This window comes from Lepus europaeus, chromosome 17 (genome assembly GCF_033115175.1).
Source record: "Lepus europaeus isolate LE1 chromosome 17, mLepTim1.pri, whole genome shotgun sequence".
NCBI classification, from domain to species: domain Eukaryota; kingdom Metazoa; phylum Chordata; class Mammalia; order Lagomorpha; family Leporidae; genus Lepus; species Lepus europaeus.
In genome coordinates, this window is record NC_084843.1 from 43,113,320 (window position 1) to 43,136,526 (window position 23,207).

The window sequence follows — 23,207 nt, forward strand, 5'->3', positions numbered from 1 at the left end:
GGAGGAAATGGTGAATTGCTTTCCAAATGAATAAACAGTTTCTATTATACAAGATACGTAAGTTCTAGAGGTTTTACTATGTAACAGAGTACTTATTGTCAACAATACAGTACAGCAAACTTAACAGACATGAAGGGGATAGATCTCATGGTAAAGATCATTACTACAAAATAAAGCAAAAAACTCACAAAGGAGCACAAGGAAAGTTTTGGAAGTGCTAGGTATGCTTAAGACCTTGATTATGGTGATGATATCTTAGGTGTATGTTTGTGTCCAAACTCATCAGAATGCATACATGGGTGCAATTTTTAAAAGAGCAAATTATACCTCAACAAAGTTAAAGATACTAAAAATGAAAAAAAACAAAACAAAACAAAAACTGAAGTCAGGAAGTGCTGACCACTCATGGTATGGCTTTGTGCAAAGCAGTGCTTAGTAGAGTCATGAAAAATCAAGGCATTTATCATCAACTACCAAAAACAAGACTATATTAATCTAATGAATGTGACAGCAGTATAAACTACTTATGAAAAAGCAAAAGGTCATCCCTTCCAGCAAGCTATACTCTTACCAACCGAAAGTGTTCCTGCTTCTGCTCACACAATCTTGAGTTTTCTGACATCATCCAGCCTTGTCTCAAACTACTGAATCTTTGATAGACTGATCACAGAAACAGCTTCACTCTTTGAAAAGGCCACTAACTTTCCCCATGATAGCCCCATGCTATAGCAGGGATATAGACAATGCATGGAGTAATGTTGCTAGTTAAGCTATATAAGATTTTGGCAAATGACCTCAGAGCACTAGATGGTTGCAGATTCTCAGTGGAGCTCTATCTCTGAGCTTGAGTCCATATTATTCCACTTAAAACACAGAGAGGGGGTGGGCACAGTGGCACAGAAGTTTAAGCTCCTGCCTGCTGTGCAAACATCCCATATGGGCTCCAGTTCAAGTTCCAGCTGCTCTGTTTCCAATTCAGCTCCCTGCTAGTGAGTTTGGGAAAGCACCGGAGGATGACTCAAGTGTTTGGATCCCTGCACCCATGTGGGAGACCCAGAAGAAGCTCCTGGCTTCAGTCTGGCCCAGCCCAGGTTGTAGTAGCCATTTGGGAAGTGAACCAGTGGATGGAAGATTGATCTCTCTCTCTCTCCTCCTCTCTGTAACTCTGACTTTGAGATAGATAAATATACCTTTAAAAAGTCTTATTTGCAAGAAGTCTTAAAGTTCCTGACCCCTCATCTATATAAAATGAACAATAAGAGAAACTGAACAGAGAACCTAAAGAATTACTGAAATCTAAAATGGTATTTCGTATAAAATTCTGCCTCCATTCAAATGACAAGAAAACAGAATAAGAGAAGTTAAATTATTTTAAAATACTTATTTATTTTTTTGAAGACAGCTACGAGAGGAATCTTTGATTTACTGTCTTAATTCCCAGTGGCCACAACAGCCAGGCCTGAGCTATGCTCAAGTCAGGAGCTTTTTCCAGGTCTCCAACATAATGGTAAGGGTCCAGGTACTTGGGCCATCTTCTGCTTTCCCAGGCTCATTAAAAAGGGAGCTAGATTGGAAGTGGAGCAGTATGCACATAACCTGGAGCCCATATGGGATGCTGATGTTAAAGGCAGCAGCTTAACCCACTCTGCCACAATGCTGGCCCCTAATTAACTTATTTAAAGTCAACTTATTAAGCAACATACCTGGGACTTACATCAATGTGTTATGATTAGTGCACAGTAAGGAAGAATTTAGAAAATGATTGATATTGTAGATACATGTGATCATATCTTGAAAAGACACAATTAAACTTGAATTGACAAAACACTGTCTTCCATGCCTCTGACATTTATGACTAGTTAAAATAATAATAAACTTAAGTTTTCATAATAGCAGAAATTTATGAGGTTGGAGCTTAAAGCACCATGCTAAGCTATCCTCGGAATGCTTGCATCCTGTATTGGAGTGCCTGAAATTGAGTCCTGCCTCTCCTTGGCATCCAGTCAGCATTCTTCCCGATCACACCCTGGAAGGCGGCAATAAAGGACTCAAATACTTGGGTCCCTGCTCCACATGTGGGAGACCCAGATGCAGTTTCTGACTTTGGGCATTGGCCTGGCCCAACCCTGGCTATTGCGACCATTTGTTTTCTGACATGGAAAACTCATTCCAGCGATGGAAGCTTTCTCTGTGTTGCTTTACCTTTCAAATACATAAAAATAAACTTAAAAAAAATTTCTGAAGGCTGAGCAAAAAATAAATGTTTAAAGACGATAAAATATAAAGGTACGTTAATTGCTATTATTAACAAGTAGGAGATACCTGCTTTTCTCTACCCCCCAAAACTTTTTGCTTTCTTAATCCTCTTCTGTTCCTGATACAGATTCGTAGATCCCACCATTTACCACCCATTCTCACCGTCACACACCATGATATTCACCTGTTCTAATTCCTGTCTAAGTCACTCCTTTGGATTATGACACTGGTCTCCAGAGATCTGAATGTGAATCTGAAACACAGTACATTAATACATCTTAACTTGTAGATGTATTAGTATATTTAGTCAGATTATATAGTCTGTTGTGTCTGTGCAAAAATGTCCTATGTGGCATCAATTCATTCAGCTCTTTAATGTTGAGAAAGAAGGAATCAATCTAGTACTAAGCGATGTTATTAGGCTTACCTGAAAATTAATATATATGGTAATAAAAGGAACATACAATGTTGTTTAAACTGTATTAAGTAATCTTTCTTAGATGGTGGCCTGTTCTAAGGACTGAATAAAATAGGGCTTATAGAGTGGTTAGCAGAATGCCTGTATCATCTGAACAGATCTTCATGGTGGTTATTATTGTTCAAGTTAGTAGGACAGGAACTTGTATGTACAAGTGCTTGATTAGTAGAATTATTTTTGAAACTATTAAAATCACTTTTTAAAAATTTCCAGTAGGTTGACTAAAAGTGTTGTAGGAGTTAAAATAATTACTCACATTTAATTTGTGGCAAGCAAGCAGGACTTTGGGTAAGAGTCTCCCCTTTGTTTGTGGGCCACCATTCCCAGATGTTTTACTCTCTTAGTTCAAAGTAGTATAATGATGGGAAATTCATATGATTGTTTTGTGTGTTTTACTCTTTCATGCGATGTGTGACTTGAGTGTGTCTAAGACAGTGCTGAGCTGGTACTAGGCCTGACCGAGACCTTAAGTGAGGAAGATTATTTAGTGGCAGAGCATTTCTTGAAATTGTGGGGTCACTGGCTGTAACCTCTACTCTTTACTGTAGTGCATAGTAAGTGTGCCTTCCTTGAACTGGGCCCTACACTAAAAGGTATTTAACATGGGTAATATCATTTAATCCCATTTAATTCCATTTCTACCATGTGCTTCTAGGGAAACATAATTAATATAAACTTTTTAAGAGGCAGGGGTTTTATTACTTCATTGGATCTTTTGAGTATTAAGAATGAACTCAATTCATTGAGTGTTCCATCAAGTTGCTGTGAGTTTTTGACATGCAATTTTTTTTACTGTGTTATTATGCTTCCTAAAATTATTAAAATGATGAAATCGAAGACAATTTTGCTTGGATTCTAAGAAAAGGTGCTTATTTAAAACTCTATTCAAGAATTATTTCCCCAGGGGAAAAGTGGAATTTTCATATTTGAAAGAGTTAAAGTGTTGCTAGAAAGAAGCATTTATATTAATAATTAACATATAAAAGATTCCTTACAGAGTGACCTTTGCATTCCATGCTGTCTTGAAGTTATATGCTTTCACAAGATTCTTTATTAAAATTTAACAGTTTTCGAGTTTGTATTTCTGAGTGGACATAGAAATAAGCAGTTTTAACCTTCTATAAAATCCTTGACCACATGACCTCAGTTGAATAATCCATCCTTCACATTTTACTAAAGCATACACCTCAGGGTCAGATATTCTTGGATTGACTTTTTTATTCAACAAAAGTTGTGCATCTATCGTTTGTTGACCATTATCCTCAGGGAGCTGGGTACCACATTTGACCTCAATATGATAGACTAGAGCAAGATTTCCCTTAAAGCATCAAATAGGGAAACACTGTCGGTTTATGAGGCCGTATTATCTCTGCTGAAGTAGCAGCTGAGTCACTATTGTGTGAAAGCAGCCCTAGACATTGCTTACTGTACTGAGCGTGACTACATTCCAGGGAAATTTGACTTGGAAAATAGCTGGTGGGAGCAGACAGGAGCTTGCTGATGAGAGCCCAACAATAACCTGACAAACACAGTACGGGAACTGCTGTGAAATAAGGTACCTGAGAAGCACGGCTTAGAGCCCCTGGTGTCTCAGCAAAGGTGTGTGCACGAAGGCCAGACAGTGACAAGAAAGGGGGAACAGGATTAGGGATAGGAAGATTATGGCTGAACTTCATCTTGTAAATAAGGAGCAATTCACAAGGAGACCCTACTACAATCCATTCCATGGTAAAATAGAGGATATTTTAACTCTTGTCACCTCAGTTGCAGCCAGTGTTTCCAAACTTTGTAATATGGAAGTCTAGTTCCTCAGTAATTTAATAGGTATTTCAGAATAAGTGGGTTGTTTCCTGCTTAGGGCAATTTGGAAAATAGTCTTTACCCTCTCCAGTTAGCTTTTTTTGTAGCTTTTGTGGTTTTTTGTTTGTTTGCTTGTGTCTTTGTTTTAGCAAAATAAAAGTCTGATAAACTGGGTCCTAAAGAAATTTTCAGATTTCTATATTTTGTAATATCTTTTTTCATGAAGCTGTTTTTTTGGTGTGAAATACTATTACTATCTTTTACAAACCATGTTCTGAGTAGTGTGGTTTTGAAAACCACCATGAACTAAAGAGAGAGAGTCCTGCAGCCCATGTACTGGTCCGTGTGTTGGTGAATAATTCTAGAAGTGCTTTAAACTGATAGCTCCAAAGCATGGGAGTTACTGGGCAGCAGGTACCCAGCCTGAGTGATGGTAGCTTGAGCAGTATTCCATCCCTAGAGGTTTTCATGTTTCAGGCACAACAAATAGCAAACTGATTTAATGGATTAGGAAAATGTTGAAATTACAGAGTGATGGTTCTAAACATTAAAGAGTGTCACTCCTTAGACAATGTTTGCTGCTCCCAAGGACCAGGAATGCTGCTGGCATTCATTTCGTGGGCTTGAGCAGGAGATGCTGAATGTTCTGAGGCACAGAGGAAAACCCTGTACCATGAGGACTTTTGCCATCCCAATTCCAGGCGAGTTGCAAAGAGGAACACAAGACTTAGCCTCTGGGGTCCTGTGATCACCTGGCATGAGACTGGGTGGGAAACTAGAGCAGAGCCCTGTAGGCTGATCGGCATTAATGTAAGCCTCAGATATTCGAAAGGTCCTGTGCTCCCTTTTAACGATCAGGTGCCATTTGTTTAATTCCATAAAATCCCCTGATTTTTATTTATTTTTTGATCCAGGCGGAGTCCCTGTCATAATTGGCAGAGCAGAGGTCCGGGTACCGTGTAATCATCTGAATAAGTCATGTTGGTAGATGCTATTAAGCATTTCACAGGCCATTTAATAAAGTGTGTGATTAGCGTCTCACCTCTTGATGGCTATTTGGACACGAGTACCAGCATAACCTGAGTTCTAATTTTGAAAGGAGCCGTTGGGTGGGTTTTTGAAAAGGTGACTCTCATAGCTTTCTAAAAGAAGAATGAGTTTGTCAGTAATGAGGGGGCAGCCCTGGGGTTTGGCATCCTGTAGCAGGGCACTTGGGTTTGAGTCCCTGCTCTGGCTGTTAAAGGCATTTGGTGGCTGAACCAGTGGGTGGAAGAGCTCTCTCGCTCTCTCTCTTTCTGTCTCTCTGGCTTTGAAATAAAAATGAAAACGAATGAAAAGAAATTTAAAACCTTTTCTTTACTGAGTTCTTGAGTCAGTAGCCTCAAGGAAATGGCTCTGTGGTTTGTGACAATAATGAGCAGATCCTTGGCACAGACCTGAGTAACCAGCAGTAAGGCACCTTTGTTGAATTATAAGAAGTGCTCCTTTTTTTGAGGAGGAAATAAGGGACCCAGAGAGTAAGTGGGCAGCCTTTTAGGACCCATGCTGTCCCTGTGCAGGTATCTTTGTACAGTACACGACCATACAACCTTCCATAGTGCCCCAGATCTAAGCCACCATTGCTTTTTGGCATTATTGCATTTATTCCTTTAATTAGCATGTGTTAAGTCCCTAGTACATGAATGCTGTATGTAAAGTGCAGCATTACCCAAGTTGAATTATTTGTTCCTTTAATTGAGCACTTACCCTATGGTACCCCTTAGCTAACTGTGTGTTTATTAATAATGACAACGCTCTATGAGCTAGATCATGTAGTTTCAATTTTCCAGCTAAGGCCTTCTCGGCTTTAAATAATTTACCCACAGTTACACATTGAGGCAGTGGAGGTGCCGGTATTCAAAACCATTTTTATTTTTTCTGATTCTGAAGTTTCTGTGCGGCAGCCATCTGACAGAGCATTTAAGATGTGGAATGCCCACATACCGGGTTCCAATGCCTGTGATCTAGTCCTGGCTCTACTCCCTGTTCCAGCTTCCTGCTAATGTGTACACTGGGAGCCAGCTGTGAAGGTTCAAGTAGTTTGGGAGACCCACTGTTGGGAGCAGAAACTTCAGAACAAGGATGGAAATACTCTGTTTTGCTGTTTTCTTGATGAACAGGCAGGGATACTTGATTTTCGTCACTGGTGAGTCTCAAACACCTGAAACAGTCTGTGGCACATGGTATTCAGTTGAGGCCAACCTTGCAGTGCAGTGGGCTAAGCCAATTCAAGCCCCGACTGTTCCACTTCTGATTCTACTCTTTGCTAATGCACCTGGGAAAGCAGTGGAACATGCACATACTTGGGACCCTGCCGCCCATCTGGGAGACCCAGATGGAGTTAAAGGCTCCTGGTTTGAGCCAGGCCATTGTAGCCTTTTGATTAGTCAACAGCGGATGGATGATTTCTCTCTCTCTCGCTCTCGCTCTCTCTCTTGCCCTCTCTCTCTTTCTGTGTGTGTGTGTGCATGTGTGTCTATTTCTCTGACTCCTCTCTCTCTGTAACTCTGACTTCAAAAAAATCTTAAATTTACAATTCAGATTGTTTGGTTTTATAAAAATGTTTACTGACTCTAATAATTGGACTATGTAAGAAAATGAGAAAAAAGACTTATACTCATTTCACCTAACAAAACTGTTAACATTTAGATTTCTTCTACAAAGTTCTATTCACAACTGTAATGTATTTTAACAGAGACATAATTGCATTGTATACACAATTTTTGTATCTTATTCTTACAATATTAACTTGTAAGTAGTGTATATTTTACATATTATTCATCAGTACATCAATTTTAATCACTGTAGATCTGAGATTTACCAATCTACTGTGTTATATCTACTGATATTTGCTATATTAGGAATTAACAATGAAAAAATTTAAATACTTACATCCTAATTTATTTAAAATATCAGTAATAAATATGTTAACAGTGGTGCTGGCGCCCTGGTGTAGCAGGTTAAGCCTCCGCCTGCAGCGCCAGCATCCCATAAAGGCACCTGTTTGAGTCCTGGCTATTCCACTTCTGATGCAGCTCCTTGCTAATGTCTTGAGAAAGCAGTGGAAGATGGCCTAGGTGCATGGGCTCCTACACTGACATTGGAGATGGGGAGGAAGCTCCTGGCTTCTGATCATCCCAGCTCTGATCATTGTGGCCATTCGGAGAGTGAACTAGAAGCTGGGAGACAGCTCTCTGTGCTTCTCCCTTTCTCTGTAACTCTCTCTCTCTCAAATAAATACATAAATCTATATATATATATATATATATATATACATATATATAGAAATGAAATTATTTTCAGAAAAATGTTTATATATTTGAGAGGCAGAATTACAGAGGGAGAGGTCTTCCATCTATTGGTTCACTCCAAAATGGCCACAACAACCAGAGCTGGGCCAATTTGAAGCCAGGAGCCAGGAACTTCTTCTGGGTCTCCCATGTGCATGCAGGGGCCCAGCATTTGGGCCACCTTCCACTGCTTTCCCAGGCCATTAGCAGGGAGCTTGGTCAGAGGTGGAGCAGCTGGGACTCAAACAGGTGGCCATGTGGATTGCCAGCGCTGCAGGTAGAGGGTTAAACTATTATGCCACAGCACTGGCCCCATAAAGGCATTTTTATTAAAAGCTATGTTTTCTAAAACTAAAACGAGAGATAAGAGAAGTTTGACTTTATATTTTTTCAAATATCTCTGAGGATGTAGCTTGATGGAAGGCTAGAGTTTCATATTTTTGTCTTCATCCAATCTGTGGAATTTAGGTTGTTTTGATTGAAGCATATGAAAAAATAGACCCTCAGAGATGGACAGTAGGAAAAGGGAGGAGAGTATGTTAATACTATTTTAGGAAAATTGTGGACCTTTTCTATTCTGATTTTATATCTCACCAACATGCAACACATGGTAGTTTCTTAAAGCTTTATTGCAGTGTGGAATCTGAAACCATAGCAGTAAACCTCACATAATCTGTTGCCTTAGAATTCATTGCTTCATCTTGTAGTTTGAATGAACTTTTTTAATACCAATGTGTGATTATGTAATTACGCAATGGTTTGGTCATTAGGAAAATATTGGTTCACTGAGTTACACAAAATTTTCTATTTAAAAAGTAGAGTACTTAATGTCAACATTTCACTACTGATATTATCAGGAAAATATAATGAAGTGTTGGAAAACTGTTAGGCTCACAGTAGGGAATAAAAGTTTTCTAAAGGTGTCATTTCATTTGAAAGTTGAAAAGAATTTTATCATTGGAAACAGTGGTACCTCATGTGAAGTGACAGGCTTACTTAGTTTACTTAGAAAAATTGTCTGCCAAATACTCAAGTCTCAGTGACCACAGTTTTGTCAGTCTTCTAGTGAAAAATGATGTTCCATGAAAAAAGTGACTAATTCAGCTTGCAGCTTCAACAACCAAAGGGTTTTCTTTGAGACAACTGTCAAACTTAGTATGCAGAAGTATATATGGGTACTTGCTATTTGGTCATGAACAGCCTTAAAAACATGTATTCTCATTTCATAAAATTAATAACACTATTTGAGCAAAAGCATTTTTAAATTATTTATTTGAAAGGCATAGTGACAGGAGAGGGAGGGAGGGAGGGAAGGAGGAAGAGAGAGAGAACGAAAGAGTAAAGAAAGACAAAATAATGACAGTTCTGCCATTTGCTGGTTTACTCCCTAATGCCCACAACAGCTGGGGCCAGTTCAAAGCCAGGAGCCAGGAACTCCATCCAGGTGACCTATATGGATGGCAGGAAGGCAGGAACTCAAATGCTTGGGCTATCATGTACTTGCCAGGAACATAGGAAGAAGGTGCATTAGAAGCAGAGTAGCTGGGACTTGAACTGGCATTCTGATATGGAATGCATGTGTCCCAGGTGGTAGTTTAACCCATTGTAGCACAACACCCACTCCATGCAAAAATATTTTAAGGTGACAATTGGCAGTGATTCCATTGTATGTATCTGGTTTCTTCCCTGTGAGTTTGAGGTGATTAACAATGTAGTGATGATTGGTACAGTCTGATGTCACTACCTTGCTGTGTCCTGAGCAGCCACTCTCAGTTTTGCACCTTCTGTGCAAAGGAAAACTGTAAGGTTCAGAGAGTTATTCAAGTGTACTCTTTAAAGTTATATAGCACTAAGCTTTATAGTTAACCTTGCCTTTGTTACCACACGTTCATAAAAGTGATGATTTCTTTGATGATGGGTTAATTCTGGTAATGAATGAATACAAGCAAAATATCAACTTTAACCATGTCTGAGCTTACTCTGTTTGTAAACAAAGTTATAACTCTTCACACAAGATCTTAACTCAGTCTTTGTTTTGCAACTGTATCTTTAACTCAGTAACAATTCATATCATTGGAAAGAGGCAAAACAATGATTTATTTTACTGACTTGACATCCAAAAGACACAGCAAAGTTAACTCTACAAGGCTTCATTGGTCTCTTTGTGTAGGGTCCTGTCACTAAAATATAGGAACTGACCTGTAAGAAACCTCATTGGCGGCTGGCGCCGTGGCTTAACAGGCTAATCCTCCGCCTTGTGGCACCGGCACACCGGGTTCTAGTCCCAGTTGGGGCGCTGGATTCTATCCCGGTTGCCCCTCTTCCAGGCCAGCTCTCTGCTATGGCCCGGGAAGGCAGTGGAGGATGGCCCAAGGCCTTGGGCCCTGCACCCGCATGGGAGACCAGGAGAAGCACCTGGCTCCTGGCTTCGGATCAACAAGATGCGCTGGCCGCAGCGGCCACTGGAGGGTAAACCAACAGCAAAAAGGAAGACCTTTCTCTCTGTCTCTCTCTCTTACTATCCACTCTGCCTGTAAAAAAAAAAAAAAAAAAAAAAAAAAAGAAACCTCATTGGCATATAAGTTTGTCATTTGTGTAGCCATAACAAAAAGTTGGAGCTTAAAAAAAAATTCATGTGGCAACATTTTAAAAACAAATTATTTTTCCTTAAAATTTGAGTGATATGTCTCAAAATGCATCATAATTTAACTGGCATAATACCTTTCAAAATGTTATTGTATAAGATAAATTATTAGGGATAGCATTGTGGCACTTTGGGTTAATCTGCGGCTTGGGACACCTGCCTTATATATGAGTGCCAGCTACTCTGCTTCCAATCCAATTTGCTGCTAATGCACTAGAGTGGCAACAGAAGATGGCTGGCATATTTGAATCCCTGGCATCCTTGTAGGACACCCCATCGGAGTTTCTGGATCCTGAATTTGGCCTGCTGTTGCAGCCATTTGGGGAGTGAATCAGTACACTGAAGATTCTCTCTCTCTCTCTCCCCCTGCTCCTTCCCTCCCTCCCTCTCCCTATACACACTGTCCCCCTCTCTCTCCTTCTTTTGTCTGCCCTCCCTTCCTCTCTCACCACCAGCCTCCCAAATAAATCTTTTAAAAAATAAACTCAAGGTTATGTGGGCTAGATTTCCCCCATCTGTGGGTCAGAAACTCCTCTGATGTGTCATTTTTATATTTTCCAAGCATCTTCAGACTTAGAAACTGGTAGCTGTGACTTGTGAATATGAATCTTCTAATCATCCTTTAAAGCAAATGATCCATTATTAAAAATAAGAAAATATAATAAACTTTTTAATATTAGGAAGTACTATGAAATTTTAAAATTATAAAAGTCTTAGATGCAATTGAAAACATTACCAATGTTTTTGAACAAAAGCTATTTTTGTAAAACTATGTATTTACTACTTGTTTTTCACTTAAGCAAATGGAAAACTAGAATTTTTAAAGAATATGACAAATAGGCTAATAATAGGCTAAGAATAAATAACAAGTAATAAAACAGAAGTACTGACAACATACTAATTTCCATAAGGAACATACTTACATAATAATCTTACCATCTTAAAAACTTCTATAAAACACAAAGTACAAAATGACATATACACAAGTATGCGTTGCCTAGCCATCAGGTGGTCTTATTACCATATGTCAAACTTCTGGAGTACTCTGCTGTATATATGTGAAAGAATAAGGATGAGAAAGGAAAAATTACACCTTGCAGTTGTTGTGGAGATTGTTTTAACTCTCAAGAACCCCTATAAAAGGATTTTGGAAAATCCTTGAGCTCCCAAACCATACTTTGAGTTTTGCTGATGTATGTCATCGTATTATTCTTTGTGTTTCCCTAATTTTTTTCACTGATAAGTGACTGGAAAACAATAATTAATACTTAGGTTCTCCCTGATCTCTTATTAGCCATTTTCATTTTTTAAAAGATTTATTTATTTGAAAAGCAGAGAGAGAGAGAGAGAGAGATCTTTCATCCAGTGGTTCATTCCCCATATGACCACATGGGCTGGGGCTGGGCCAGGCTGGAGCCAGGAGTCTGGAACTCCATCTGAATCTCCCATGTGGATGGCAGGGACACAAGTACTTGGGTCATTTTGTGCTACTTTGCCATGTGTATTAGCAGAAACCTGGATTAGAAATAGAGCATCTGCGACCGAAACCAGTGCTCTGATGATGCTGTGTTATGAGATGCTGATGTAGCAGGTAGTGGCTCAACCTACTGTGCCTCAACACTGTTCCTCCTCCACTGGTTAGTGTTTTGATACATTGTATTACTGGAAATAAAATTATTTAGACAAGAATATGAAACATCTGTAAATATATCCTAGATTCTTCAAAGTCAATGTGGAGAAAAGGTAGGATATACTTTCATAGAATCAGAGATTGAAGGGATTCAGTCAAAAACATTTTGATGAGATCATGTTTTGAAAAGAAAAACATGAAGACATTGTTGAACATTAGTAATATTTGAATACAGAATGAATATTAGATGATTTTATGGAGTGAATTTTGTTATGCATGTTAATGGCATAAGGGCTATTTATTTACTAAACTCTTTTGTAAGGATATGTGTATATACGCCAATGTATTAGTAGCAAAGTTTTATGATTTCTGCAACTTAGTCTGAAATGCTTTATCTAGAAATATCTATTACTTTGTACACACATTCAGAAGAATAGATGGATTGAAAGTAGATACAGCAAAAGTATCATAGTGTTAACCGTTTTGGTTCTAAGTATTGGGGATGGAGATCCTAGATAATTCTTTCAGGTTGACATTTTTCATAATGAAAAATTGGGAAATAAATGAAGTCACCAAATGAAATGTTGTTAGTGTTATTAATTCCTTTCTAGGTCATTATCTAAAAGAATAAAGCTCTTTTATGAAAGGCATTCTTTTTTTTAAAATACTAATACCTTTATTACAGCATAAAGCAGTATTTTAAACATTAATTCATTTTACAGTTAAAAACATTTTATGTACAACTGTAGAGAAATCGCTGCACATAGCGCCAACCTAAAAATGGGTTAATTTAAAAGTGAACTGAATTGTTTGATACATAAATTTAAAATATTTTTACTATAGAAAACAGTAAAAAATGGTAACATTGTCCAGGCTAGCTCAACAAGCCCATTTAAACTAAACAGTAGCTGAATTATACATTTATAAATATGGTTTGAATTCTGGGATCAAGAAAAAATGTTGGCTTAATTTATCAAAATAGTCGTTCTTAAAATTAAGTTGCATGAAGCGAAAAATCCTCATGTTCATCTCTCATAGTCTTGATTTACGCCTATTTTTCTTCTGGCTACCCACAATCCACAGCTAAGTTCCAGGTTTTTCTTTCTAGAACAGTTTTTGATCTGTTTGTTGTAAGTACCTATTCCTACCCAAATCATGAAATGTTTTGGTTATTATTAAATCATGCCCATATTTGGGCAAAACCAGAATCTAATAAATTTTAACCCACAAGGCACATGTGGGCCATCGACATCTTGCCCTAATTCCCCGTGGCTTCATGGGATGCCACAAATAAGAGTAAGGTGATGAGACTGACAAGAGGGCCAGGGAATAAACACCAAGAAAGGCATTCTTAAGTACTTTCACTGAAAAGTGGGCAGCTTGGTAACTGATCACCTCCACATTCACTGAGATGGGAGTTTTCATTCTTTCTTTACTAGTGCTGAGTTATGTGACCTTAGCACTCTCAAGGTTCCAGTTACCTTATCTGTAAAATAGATGCCAGTATTAGCCAGTTGATAAGATTGTTATAAAAATGAAATTTATTTATATTATCTGTAAAAGCCCTCAGCCTCATACCTGCCAAACAGAAAACACTAAAATCTCATCTTCTGTTATTGCCATTACAGATTCTAAATCTTGGTTTCATTCAATTAGAAAGCCAGTGAAAAAGCACCACATTTTAAATCATCTCCAGTATATTACATTCAAGTACATTCTGTAACATCAGGCCTATTACAGTCCTTAGAAAACAACGATGTTTTAATATATTAGTAAGAATTTCTTGTAATTAGCATTCAAGTGGTTATAATAATTTTATTTTTTATATCAATGAAACTATTCTTTAAGAGTTCAAACCTTTCTCCGGTAGTTCTTATAATTATTCTACCTTAATTTTCTAAATCTTAGTTAACTAGTTAACTTTATCTTAAATTATCATAAGCAAATTAATGGAGGCTAAATTTATTTTTTTTTTATGTGTTTGAGTAGATTCAACTAATTTTTCTTGAATGCATTTTCAAACTATGAGCATCCTCTGTTTCATTGTTCTTGGTGTCTAAGCTAATAGTAGACCAATAATTTTTAGAAAAGAAATTAATTAATGACAGAACTTATCTGTTCAGAAAATAGAAATCTCTTGGGTATTAAAGTTGGCTAGAACAGTGTTTTCAGAGTGATTTACAAAAACGAAGATTCTGTGGTTTCCATTTCTGTTCAGTGGTTTCCATTTTATCAAGTCTAAAAATGCTTCTGTTGTTAACAGGTAATTTTTCAGAATATTTCTACTTAATCATCCTTAACTTTCATTAATGATAATTTGTGCCAGTATTTTGAGGCATTTAAAATAATACAAGATGATCTAGTTAAAGTGTTTAGGGCAGGCATTGTGGCACAGCAAGTTAAACTGCACCACAGACTCACACATCTCACATTGGAGTATCTGAGTTAGAGTTCCAGCTAACTTTGGACCCAGCTTCCTGCTCCTGGGAAGCAGTAAATGAAGGCTCAAGTACGTGGATCCCTACCACCCTCATGGGAGACCTGGATGGAGCTCTTGGCTCTTGGCTTTCTCATGGCCAAACCCCAGCTGTTGCATACCAGAGTCCAGTGCAGCCAGTCTAGGGGTTCCCAAGGGTGTGAGGGGTGTTGGTGCAGGAAGAAATGAGAGACACACAGCAAGACTGAAGGCATGGCTCTAGCTCTCAAACACCAGACTTTATTTTTATTTATTTTTTTTAAGATTTTTAAAATTTATTTGAAAGACAGAGTTTCAGAGAGAGAGGTCTTCCATCTACTGGTTCATTCCCCAGATGGCCACAACGGCCAGAGCTGCACCGATCTGAAGCCAGGAACCTGGATCTTCTTCCGGGCCTCCCATATAGGCACAGGGGCCCAAGGACTTGGGCCATCCTCCACTGCTTTCCCAGGCCATAGCAGAGACCTGGATCAGAAGAGGAGCAGCCAGGACTAGAACTGGCACCCATATGGAGTGCTGGCTCTTTAGGCTAGGGCTTTAACCCTCTGTGCCACAGCGCTGGACCCCAGACTTTATTTTTTATAGCGTAAGTCACATAATGATTCTTTCTTCTTAGAATAATAAGTCTGTTGTCCATTTTCTTAGAACCATTGACCTTGTATTTTATGTTGCCTCTAGATTCTAAGTCTACATCTAATTACAGTTTCTTTGATTTTCAAGAGCATATTCGGAGCATGCATTACAATCACAGACAGGTGTGAGACAATGGGCTGCCCACACAAGCCAAGGCCTGGAGTGCTGCCGAGCTATGCAGAAATTGGTTACACAGCTAGAATACTGCCTTCCTAATCTCATCTTTACTAGAAGCCCCAGTGTTCAAAGCATGCCCTTTTTTAAATGTATCGCCTCATTTGCAGTTCTTTCTGTAACTCTTTAATTTTTTTATTGCACTTATCTAAAGGTTCACTTAGATCTATTCCCCAGTTTTGACTTCCTAACCATTGTTGTATTTGTTGCACATATTGAATTAAAGCTTTAATAACATTTACCTTTGTTCTAGTGGGAAGTATATACCAGGGAGCCTGTTGCCTTTTAATTTTTATCCATAAACAGCTCAACCTTGCGTAAAGCATCAACCCCCTTCTCCTACACTAACACTGGGCTTGATTAAAATTCTACAAAGCAATGTTCATTTTGAGGATTATGAGACTAAGAGCTCTTCCCTTAAAATTAGAAATACATCAGTCATTAGCGAGACCACCAGGAAGCCCCGGCTTTCTTATGTAGAGTGTAGTTCCCAAACAAACCTAAAACCACCAAGAGGACCCAGGACCATGGCTGTCATTCTCATGCCTTGTTGGGATAGACCTTCTGCTGTGACCTTGTCAGCCAGCTTAAGTTGCCTTGGCCTCACCAGTTGCAGGCATTTGGGAGTGAACTAACAGATGGAAGGTACCTCTCTCTTCTTCCCCATCTTCCTTCTCTACTTCTGCCTTTCAAATACAATTTTTAATTTTTTTTTTTAAAGAAAGAATGGTGCATGCTTCAGTGGGTTGAGTCATCTCCTGCAATGGCTGCATCCCATATGACTGCTGCTTCGTGTACGGGTAGCTCCACTTCCAAGCCAGCTCCCTGCTAATGCACCTGGAAAAGCAGCAGAAAGATGACCCAAGAACTTGGGCCCCTGTACCCATGTAGGAGACCCAGACAGAGTTTTAGGCTCTTGGCTTGGGCTTGGCCCGGCCCCAGCCATTGCAGCTATTTGGGAAGTGAACCAGCAGTTGGATGATCTCTATCTCTTTCCTTCTCTGTCTGTAACTTTGCCATTCAAATAAATAACTCTTTTTAATGGCATTTAAAATAAATAAGTGAATAAAATGTTCTAAAACAACATTTTGGTTTCATTTTAGTATGTTGTTATGGTCAAACGAAAACTTAATATTTCTCATGGGTAAAAACTCTCATGAAAATGAAAATCTTAGAGTTTACCTTGACATAGCCACACCTTAGATTGAAATAAGAGGTATAACACAGAAATAATAGGCTTACCACTTGGGATGCCCACATCCTATATTGGAGAGCCTGGGATGGAGTCTGGACTACTCCACTTCTGATCCAGCTCCCTAACACTGTGCGCCCTGGAAGACAGCAGGTGTTGGCTTAAGTACGTGAGTCCCTGCCAACCACATGGGAGACTTGGATGGGGTTCCTGGCTCTGAATTTGGCCTGGCCCAGCCAGGGTTGTTGTGGCCGTTTGGGAAGTGAAACAGTTAATGGAGGAGGGTGGAGGGAATCTGTCTCTCTCTCTCTCTCTCTCTCTCTCTCTCTCTCTCTCTCTCTTTCTCTCAGCATTTCAAGTACAATAAGTGTGCTTTAAAAATGAAAAAGAGATAATAGGCTTGTCTAAAGTAGGAAGCCAATTATAATAAAATGAGAAAAATTCACTTGTAGTTTGTATTTTCCACGAATACCCAGTGGATCAGAAGCATTCTAATTATTCTAACATTTCAGAAGAAAATGAAATATAGCTCATTAAAACAACAAGGAAGCGCTGGGTTTTTCAACCTGCATAACTCACAGAAACAGCTTCCTCTATATTATTTCTGTCTCTTTCTGTGATATGCTCCATGCAGCTGCTAAAATAGACCATCTTCTGGAAGGTAAATCTCACATGATTCAGACCACAGCTGTCAGTCTGGTGGAACAGATGGTTGGTCCTAGGTGAATTCTTATACCTTTGCATAAAGCCTTGGGATTCTATCAATAGATTATATCTTAAGTAACAGGAATCAGAATGACAAATTAATAGCAAAATTTCACGCTTGTACCAAAATTGTGTGCTATGTATTCTTCCATTCAGCTATTCCTATCAAGTCAGAATTGTTCTCTAAGTCAAATATCAGAAACAGATATGTATATGTACCCATAAATAATCTTTTCTTGATGGAAGCGCTGAGATTTGATTAGGTGAGAATTTAGTTCCACATCTGTTAGATTTGTATGTTGATGAGTTTTTTCATTGAAATTCATTATTTCACATATAAAAGGCGTTTTTATTGTTTTTTGTGTTGGATAGCTTGCAGCATTTTTGTTTGCTGCTTCTTAGGGAGAAATGAGAGAGTAGAGTGAGAAGCAGGGAACTTTTTCAGTGTTGTAGTCTACAGATTTGCCTCTTTGCTCTGTGCAGTCTGGGCTGACCCTAATAACTGTCCTGGAAGCATTCACACATTCATGCTTTCATAACTTTATTCAACACATAGTGTTGAGTGTGCTATTTGTAAATCACTTAACTACAGGGCATTGAACAAAACAGTTTTTATGGAGCTTTGATTTTAGCAGGAAAGACATTCAATAACAAATATCTGATGGATTATCTGGCTCCAGTAATAGTAAAGCATGGAAGAGTTTATAAAGGATGAAGTGGACCAAGCTTGGGGGAAACTGGGAACGTGCAGAACTTTCCAATTTGTCACATGGAAGCTTGCAAGTCTGAATGGAAAGGGTGGCCTGGGCTAGAGTGTGTACCTGTGAGTGTTGGGGGATCTGGAAGGAGGGATAGAGCAGAAGGGGATCTGGTGACAGAAGACAGAGAGGGAACAGTGCTCTCCCCAGTATGGTTGAGGCACCCACAGTCACAGAGGTAACTCTAAGTGTGATTTGTATCCACTTCTGTGCATCCCAAAAGCTTGTTTTTGTTCAACATGCATTTTCTGTGTTAGATGATAAGCCATCCTTAAACAATTGCTTTGATGTCTGTTTATGGATTCTTTGTAATGAAATATTTGTGCATTTTCATTGAGGTGTGTAGCAGTTTTACTCATGGAAGAAAGTTGGTGTTCAAGCATCCAACAACAGCCTCTTTCTGTTTTCCAGCGTTCCAACCTTCCAGAGCCTTCCTGAAGAGATCCTCAGTAAGCTTGCTGACGTCCTTGAAGAGGTAATTGTTCTTCACTTTCTCCTTTTCACAAGGGCACACAGTCGGCTCTCCTGGCTTCTTTCATACCTACCTACATGATGACAGATTGAGTTACAGATGGCAGAAGGATGTTTTAGTTTTTTAAAGCTCTGAAATGAGCTATAAATATATATATATATTAATATGTAAGGCATTGAATAAAAAGCAGCTTAGCACATCCAACATTTTGTACACTGTTAGAAATGGGCAAATTAACACCAGAGGGAGAAAAACTCTGTTATAGTGAATATAATGTTACTGTAACTTTATAGAGTGGGAGATGGCATGTTTATCTCTTGTTTTGATTTGCATAAAATACAGTTATTGCAGTTCTGAAGTTCCGCATTAGCACATTTATAATAGGAATTAGCAGTTGATTATGTATTTTATTAGCATATGAGAATATTTTACATACATAATGTTATGACAGGCTGTGGAAGGTCACTGTTGGTATCTTTTCTTTGAACCCATGAGCCATGGTTTTTGAGGAAGACAGTGCCTTTTAGGCTATTGATTTGTAGGCTGCTCATTCAGATTCATGACTAAGCAGAAGCAGAGTGGAGTTCTTGTGTTCAAACTGAGGGGCTCCAAGCCAAATGAAAAGCAGGTGAGTTTTTATATCTAAAGTTGTTCATCTGAAGGTATTGGGCATTTGAGTTGTGTTCTAGCTTGAAAAAAATTAAAACTCGTCTGTTCTCTTTTGCTGAGGAAGCATAGACCATTGATGGGAAACCAAGAACAGGAATCATGAGGCAGGGACAACTCAGGAAAGGTCAGGTTCATTCATTTTTTGTTGTTTGTTTATTCAGTATGTTTCACTGAGTATCTCCTATAATCAGGCACTCTGGAATCTAACAGTAAAGAATACATGCATGATCCTACCGTCATGGAGTTTACCTTTCAGAAAGGGGGATTGATGTTAATCAACCAGTGTGTGAAAATGGTGAATTGAAATTATAATACAAGCCAGTAAGTAAAATATGAGCTGCAAAGACCCATAAAGCGGAACTCATTTAGTCTGTGGTGGGCTTGGGAGAGGGAGGAGGTAAGGAAAGATTCTGATGGAATATTATGAACCTAGATCTGCAAAGGTAATAGGAGTTGGCTTTAGGAAAGGAGGTTATTGTTAGAAGGAACCCAGTGGGTAAATACTCTGAGAATGGAGGCTGGAAGGCAGAATGTGCCTGGAGATGAGATCAGGCGGGGCCTGGTAGGTCCAGGGAGATTCTTTGATTTCTTTCTGTTTGCCAGGGAAAGACTTTAAAGGCTTTTAAGCCTGGGGGGAATGGAAGTAGAGGCAGGATCAGATAAAGAGACTTTTAAGGAGTATTCCAAAAGGAGGCTTAATTGGCTAAGTGGAAGTGAAATGAGATGCAAATGATCAGCCTTGGGGCAGAGGCTGGTTTAGGAGTGTGCTGCCTCACTGGAGTCTTATTTTCAGATAAATTTTCCTTATTGCCTTCTTAGAATCCAGACTTCATATGGGTTGTTTTTTATATCTATTATATCATTAGTTATTGAAAGCCTACAGTGTTCCAGTCCTCTGTGGTACTCTTGGCATGTGGCAGTGAAAACAAAAAATCCCAGACTTAATGGAGTTTACATTATTTAGGTAGGGACCAAAACGGAAGCTAGATAGAAAACAAAGTGAATAATTTTTAATGGTATTTGGCATATTCTGTAGAGGTGATACCGAGAAGAATTTAAGCAACGGGGAGTAGGGAGAGTTGGGGATACTAATATCTTAGGTAGAGTTGTCAGTTGAGTAAAGAGGTGAGGGATTGTGTGGCCAAGGAAAGAGGAAGAGTATTCCTGGAAAGGTCAAGGAATAGTCAAGTGTTCTTTGAGATGGGATTGGAGTTCAGAGGTCAGAGTAAGGTGTGCCCAGAGTGGTGTAGGGGCAGTCAGATCCTGGAAGGTCTTTAAGCCACTATGCTGTGGTTTTTACTGAGAGTGAGATGGAAGCCATTGGATGATTACAGATGGAGCAATGGTTATTTGACTTACATTTCTAACAAAGTTACCGTGGCTTCCTTAATGAGAGAAGACCAACATGGCTGTCGCAGTAATCCAGGGAGAAATGATAATGGCTTTGTGCACAGTGACAAAAGGAGTTTGAGAAATGGTCTAATTCTAAAGATAATGTGAAGGTAAAACTGAAATGCTTTACTGTTGGGAAACACGTGTGGAATCAGGAAGGCAGGAATCAAAGATGACCTCCAGACTGCTGAGCTGAATAACTGGGAGGAAGAAGTTCGTACGTGAAATGCGGAAGAGTGGAAGACAAAGTACATGGGAGTGAAGAGACGTAGGATATGGGGAAACCAGAAGCTTAGTCTTCTTGGGCAGGTAGGTGGTGTCTGTGGCAGGAAAATGTTGATCAGCGGGGAGTCATTCTGCCGGACCCAATGTGGATGAATACTAAACAGAAACTTGAAGCACGTAGCAGCCAATGATTCCTGTAACAGCTTGAATAAATCTTAAAACCATAGTGCTGACAGAAAAACTTGAAACCAAAAAATATGAGGTAATTACTGAAATATCATCTACATCTGTTAAAACATAAACACATAAGTACATTTTTCCAGTGTATGAGTATAATACAAATTGGGTACATGTGAGTGGTTGTGGCAGAATTGTGAAGGGAGAATAAGGGGGATAAAAAAGGAGTGAATGGATGGTGGATGGATGGATGGGTGAGTGGCTGATAAAGGGGCATGCAGTAAACCTTGATTAATCTTTGACTTTCCTCTTTAAGAGAGTGGGGAGTAAAGAGTAAGCAGTGGTAGTGGGAGGAAAAAAACAGAAATTTAGTGCCTTAAAATACAAGAGAAGAAGGTGGCTCAAGGGAAGAGTCAGCAAGATTTTGATTTTGATTTTGTTAAAAAGGCAAGAGGAGAAATGGAATTGGAAGGAGGGAAGGAGAATGGGAGTCTAGAAGGGCACAGGAGATAATACTGAAGCAGGAGGCAGGAAGTTGCACACAGCTACTTGAGTAAGCACAAGATATTAAGGCTTCCAATGCACAGAGAAGCAGGGAAGTCAAAGTATCTGGGTGCACACACAGATGGGTGGTCTGATGCAGAAGTTGGTGCAGTGGAAAACCTGTTTGTTTACAATTGTTTATTTGAAAGGCAGAGTGATACAACATGTGCTTCCATGTGCTGGCTCATGCCCTAAATGCCCACAATGCTGAGGCTGGGCCAGGCTGAAATCAGGAGCTCCAGAAGTGGGTGATAAGTGCCTAAGTACTTGGACCATCATCTGCTACCACCCAGGATGCACAGAGTAGCTGGGACCCAGACTGGCACCCAGATATACCTGTTTAGATAACTTCTGTTTCTTTAGTGACATAAAAAGCAAAGTCACTAATGAGGTTGGGATAGAGAACTGTGAATAGTTTGAGTAAAGAGAAGGTGTGAGAAAAATGGAAGAGCAAACTGACTAGGGAGATGTGTTTTGATTATCAAGCATTATTAAGGCCTCACTAGAAGCTAACAATTCCAAATCTAAATTAAGTGGGCAAGCAAGAGGTTATTCAATATTATTGCAATAGAGGAAAGAGGTTGAGGTTGAAGTCAACTCCATAGAGCAGAAGGTAGGAGGGGATTTAAATAAGGGGGTGTTTGTGGAGAATTACTGCAGGATGACCCCAGGAGGGACACTTTAGGAGGGAGGAGGTTATTGGGTGTTGATTAGGCCCTTGTGCTTGCTAATTGTCTGTCCCCTGGGGAAATGAGGCCTCTATCCTCCCGCAGATATTGGGAGAAAAGAAAGGCCAAGTCTTCCCATGGTTACATTTCAAAGGAATGGCTAGAGGAAGTAAAAAATGGTTGAAGATTTACATCTCAAAAAGGACAATAAAGATTTTACGACTGACTGAAAATTTTCTTAAGTAAGTGTTCTAATAAAAGGGTTGAGTCAGGAGGAAATCTGTAGAATTGAGTCAAACTGAAGGGCAAGTTAAACCTGTCTTGTCCCCTATCCCATTTGATTTGCATGTGTGTGTGTGTGTGTGTGTCCAGCCTCCTTGGTTTGTCTGGGTTTAGATTGTAGGTAGCCAGAGAATTTGATTTAACACTAGGATTGCTGTTTTGCCAAGAGAAGAGAATTGAAAGTCGGGGTTGCTTATGAAAGAGTGATTATAATGACTGATCCCTGGAATTTAAACTGACCAAGGAGGACAAGGCCACCAAAATGGGCAAAGGCCAGTGAGAGGGTATGGGATCTCTGGACTTGAGTTGCATGAGGTTAAAGAATTTTTGGAGTTGGACTATGAGAACGAGTGAACCGGAAGGGTAGTGAAAATGTTTTTGTCTCTAGGTATGAACTATGCCAATGGCTCTGTGATCCATACACAAATTCTTACTTTGAGGCTATTTGAAGTTAGCTTGCCTATGATTTATTGATATTCTTCATCTCCTGTGTGACCACAAAATGAAGGACTACATTGTCACATTTGACTTCTGTATTCAAGTGTAAAAAAATTAATGAGAAAAAATGCTGGCTGTATTTCTCTCTGAATTCACTGACCTGCAACCTCTGTAAATGTAAAACTTCTTTTCCCAGTTGGTTGTATGATTTTTGCTGTTTTATGTTGTTTTGTTGAATATACTGAAGAGTTCTGTAATGACCTCAT

General features: G+C 39.1%; 1 protein-coding gene across 2 annotated transcripts in view; it reads left to right on the forward strand.

The window, feature by feature from the left end:
• PRKG1 (protein kinase cGMP-dependent 1) overlaps positions 1 to 23,207 on the forward strand; it is a 1,351,832-nt gene that overhangs the window by 963,010 nt on the left and 365,615 nt on the right. For both annotated transcript variants that reach the window (XM_062214515.1, XM_062214514.1), the window contains exon 5: positions 18,487 to 18,550. In XM_062214515.1, the coding sequence (XP_062070499.1) occupies positions 18,487 to 18,550 (64 nt within the window). The remainder of the gene's footprint in view (positions 1 to 18,486; positions 18,551 to 23,207) is intronic.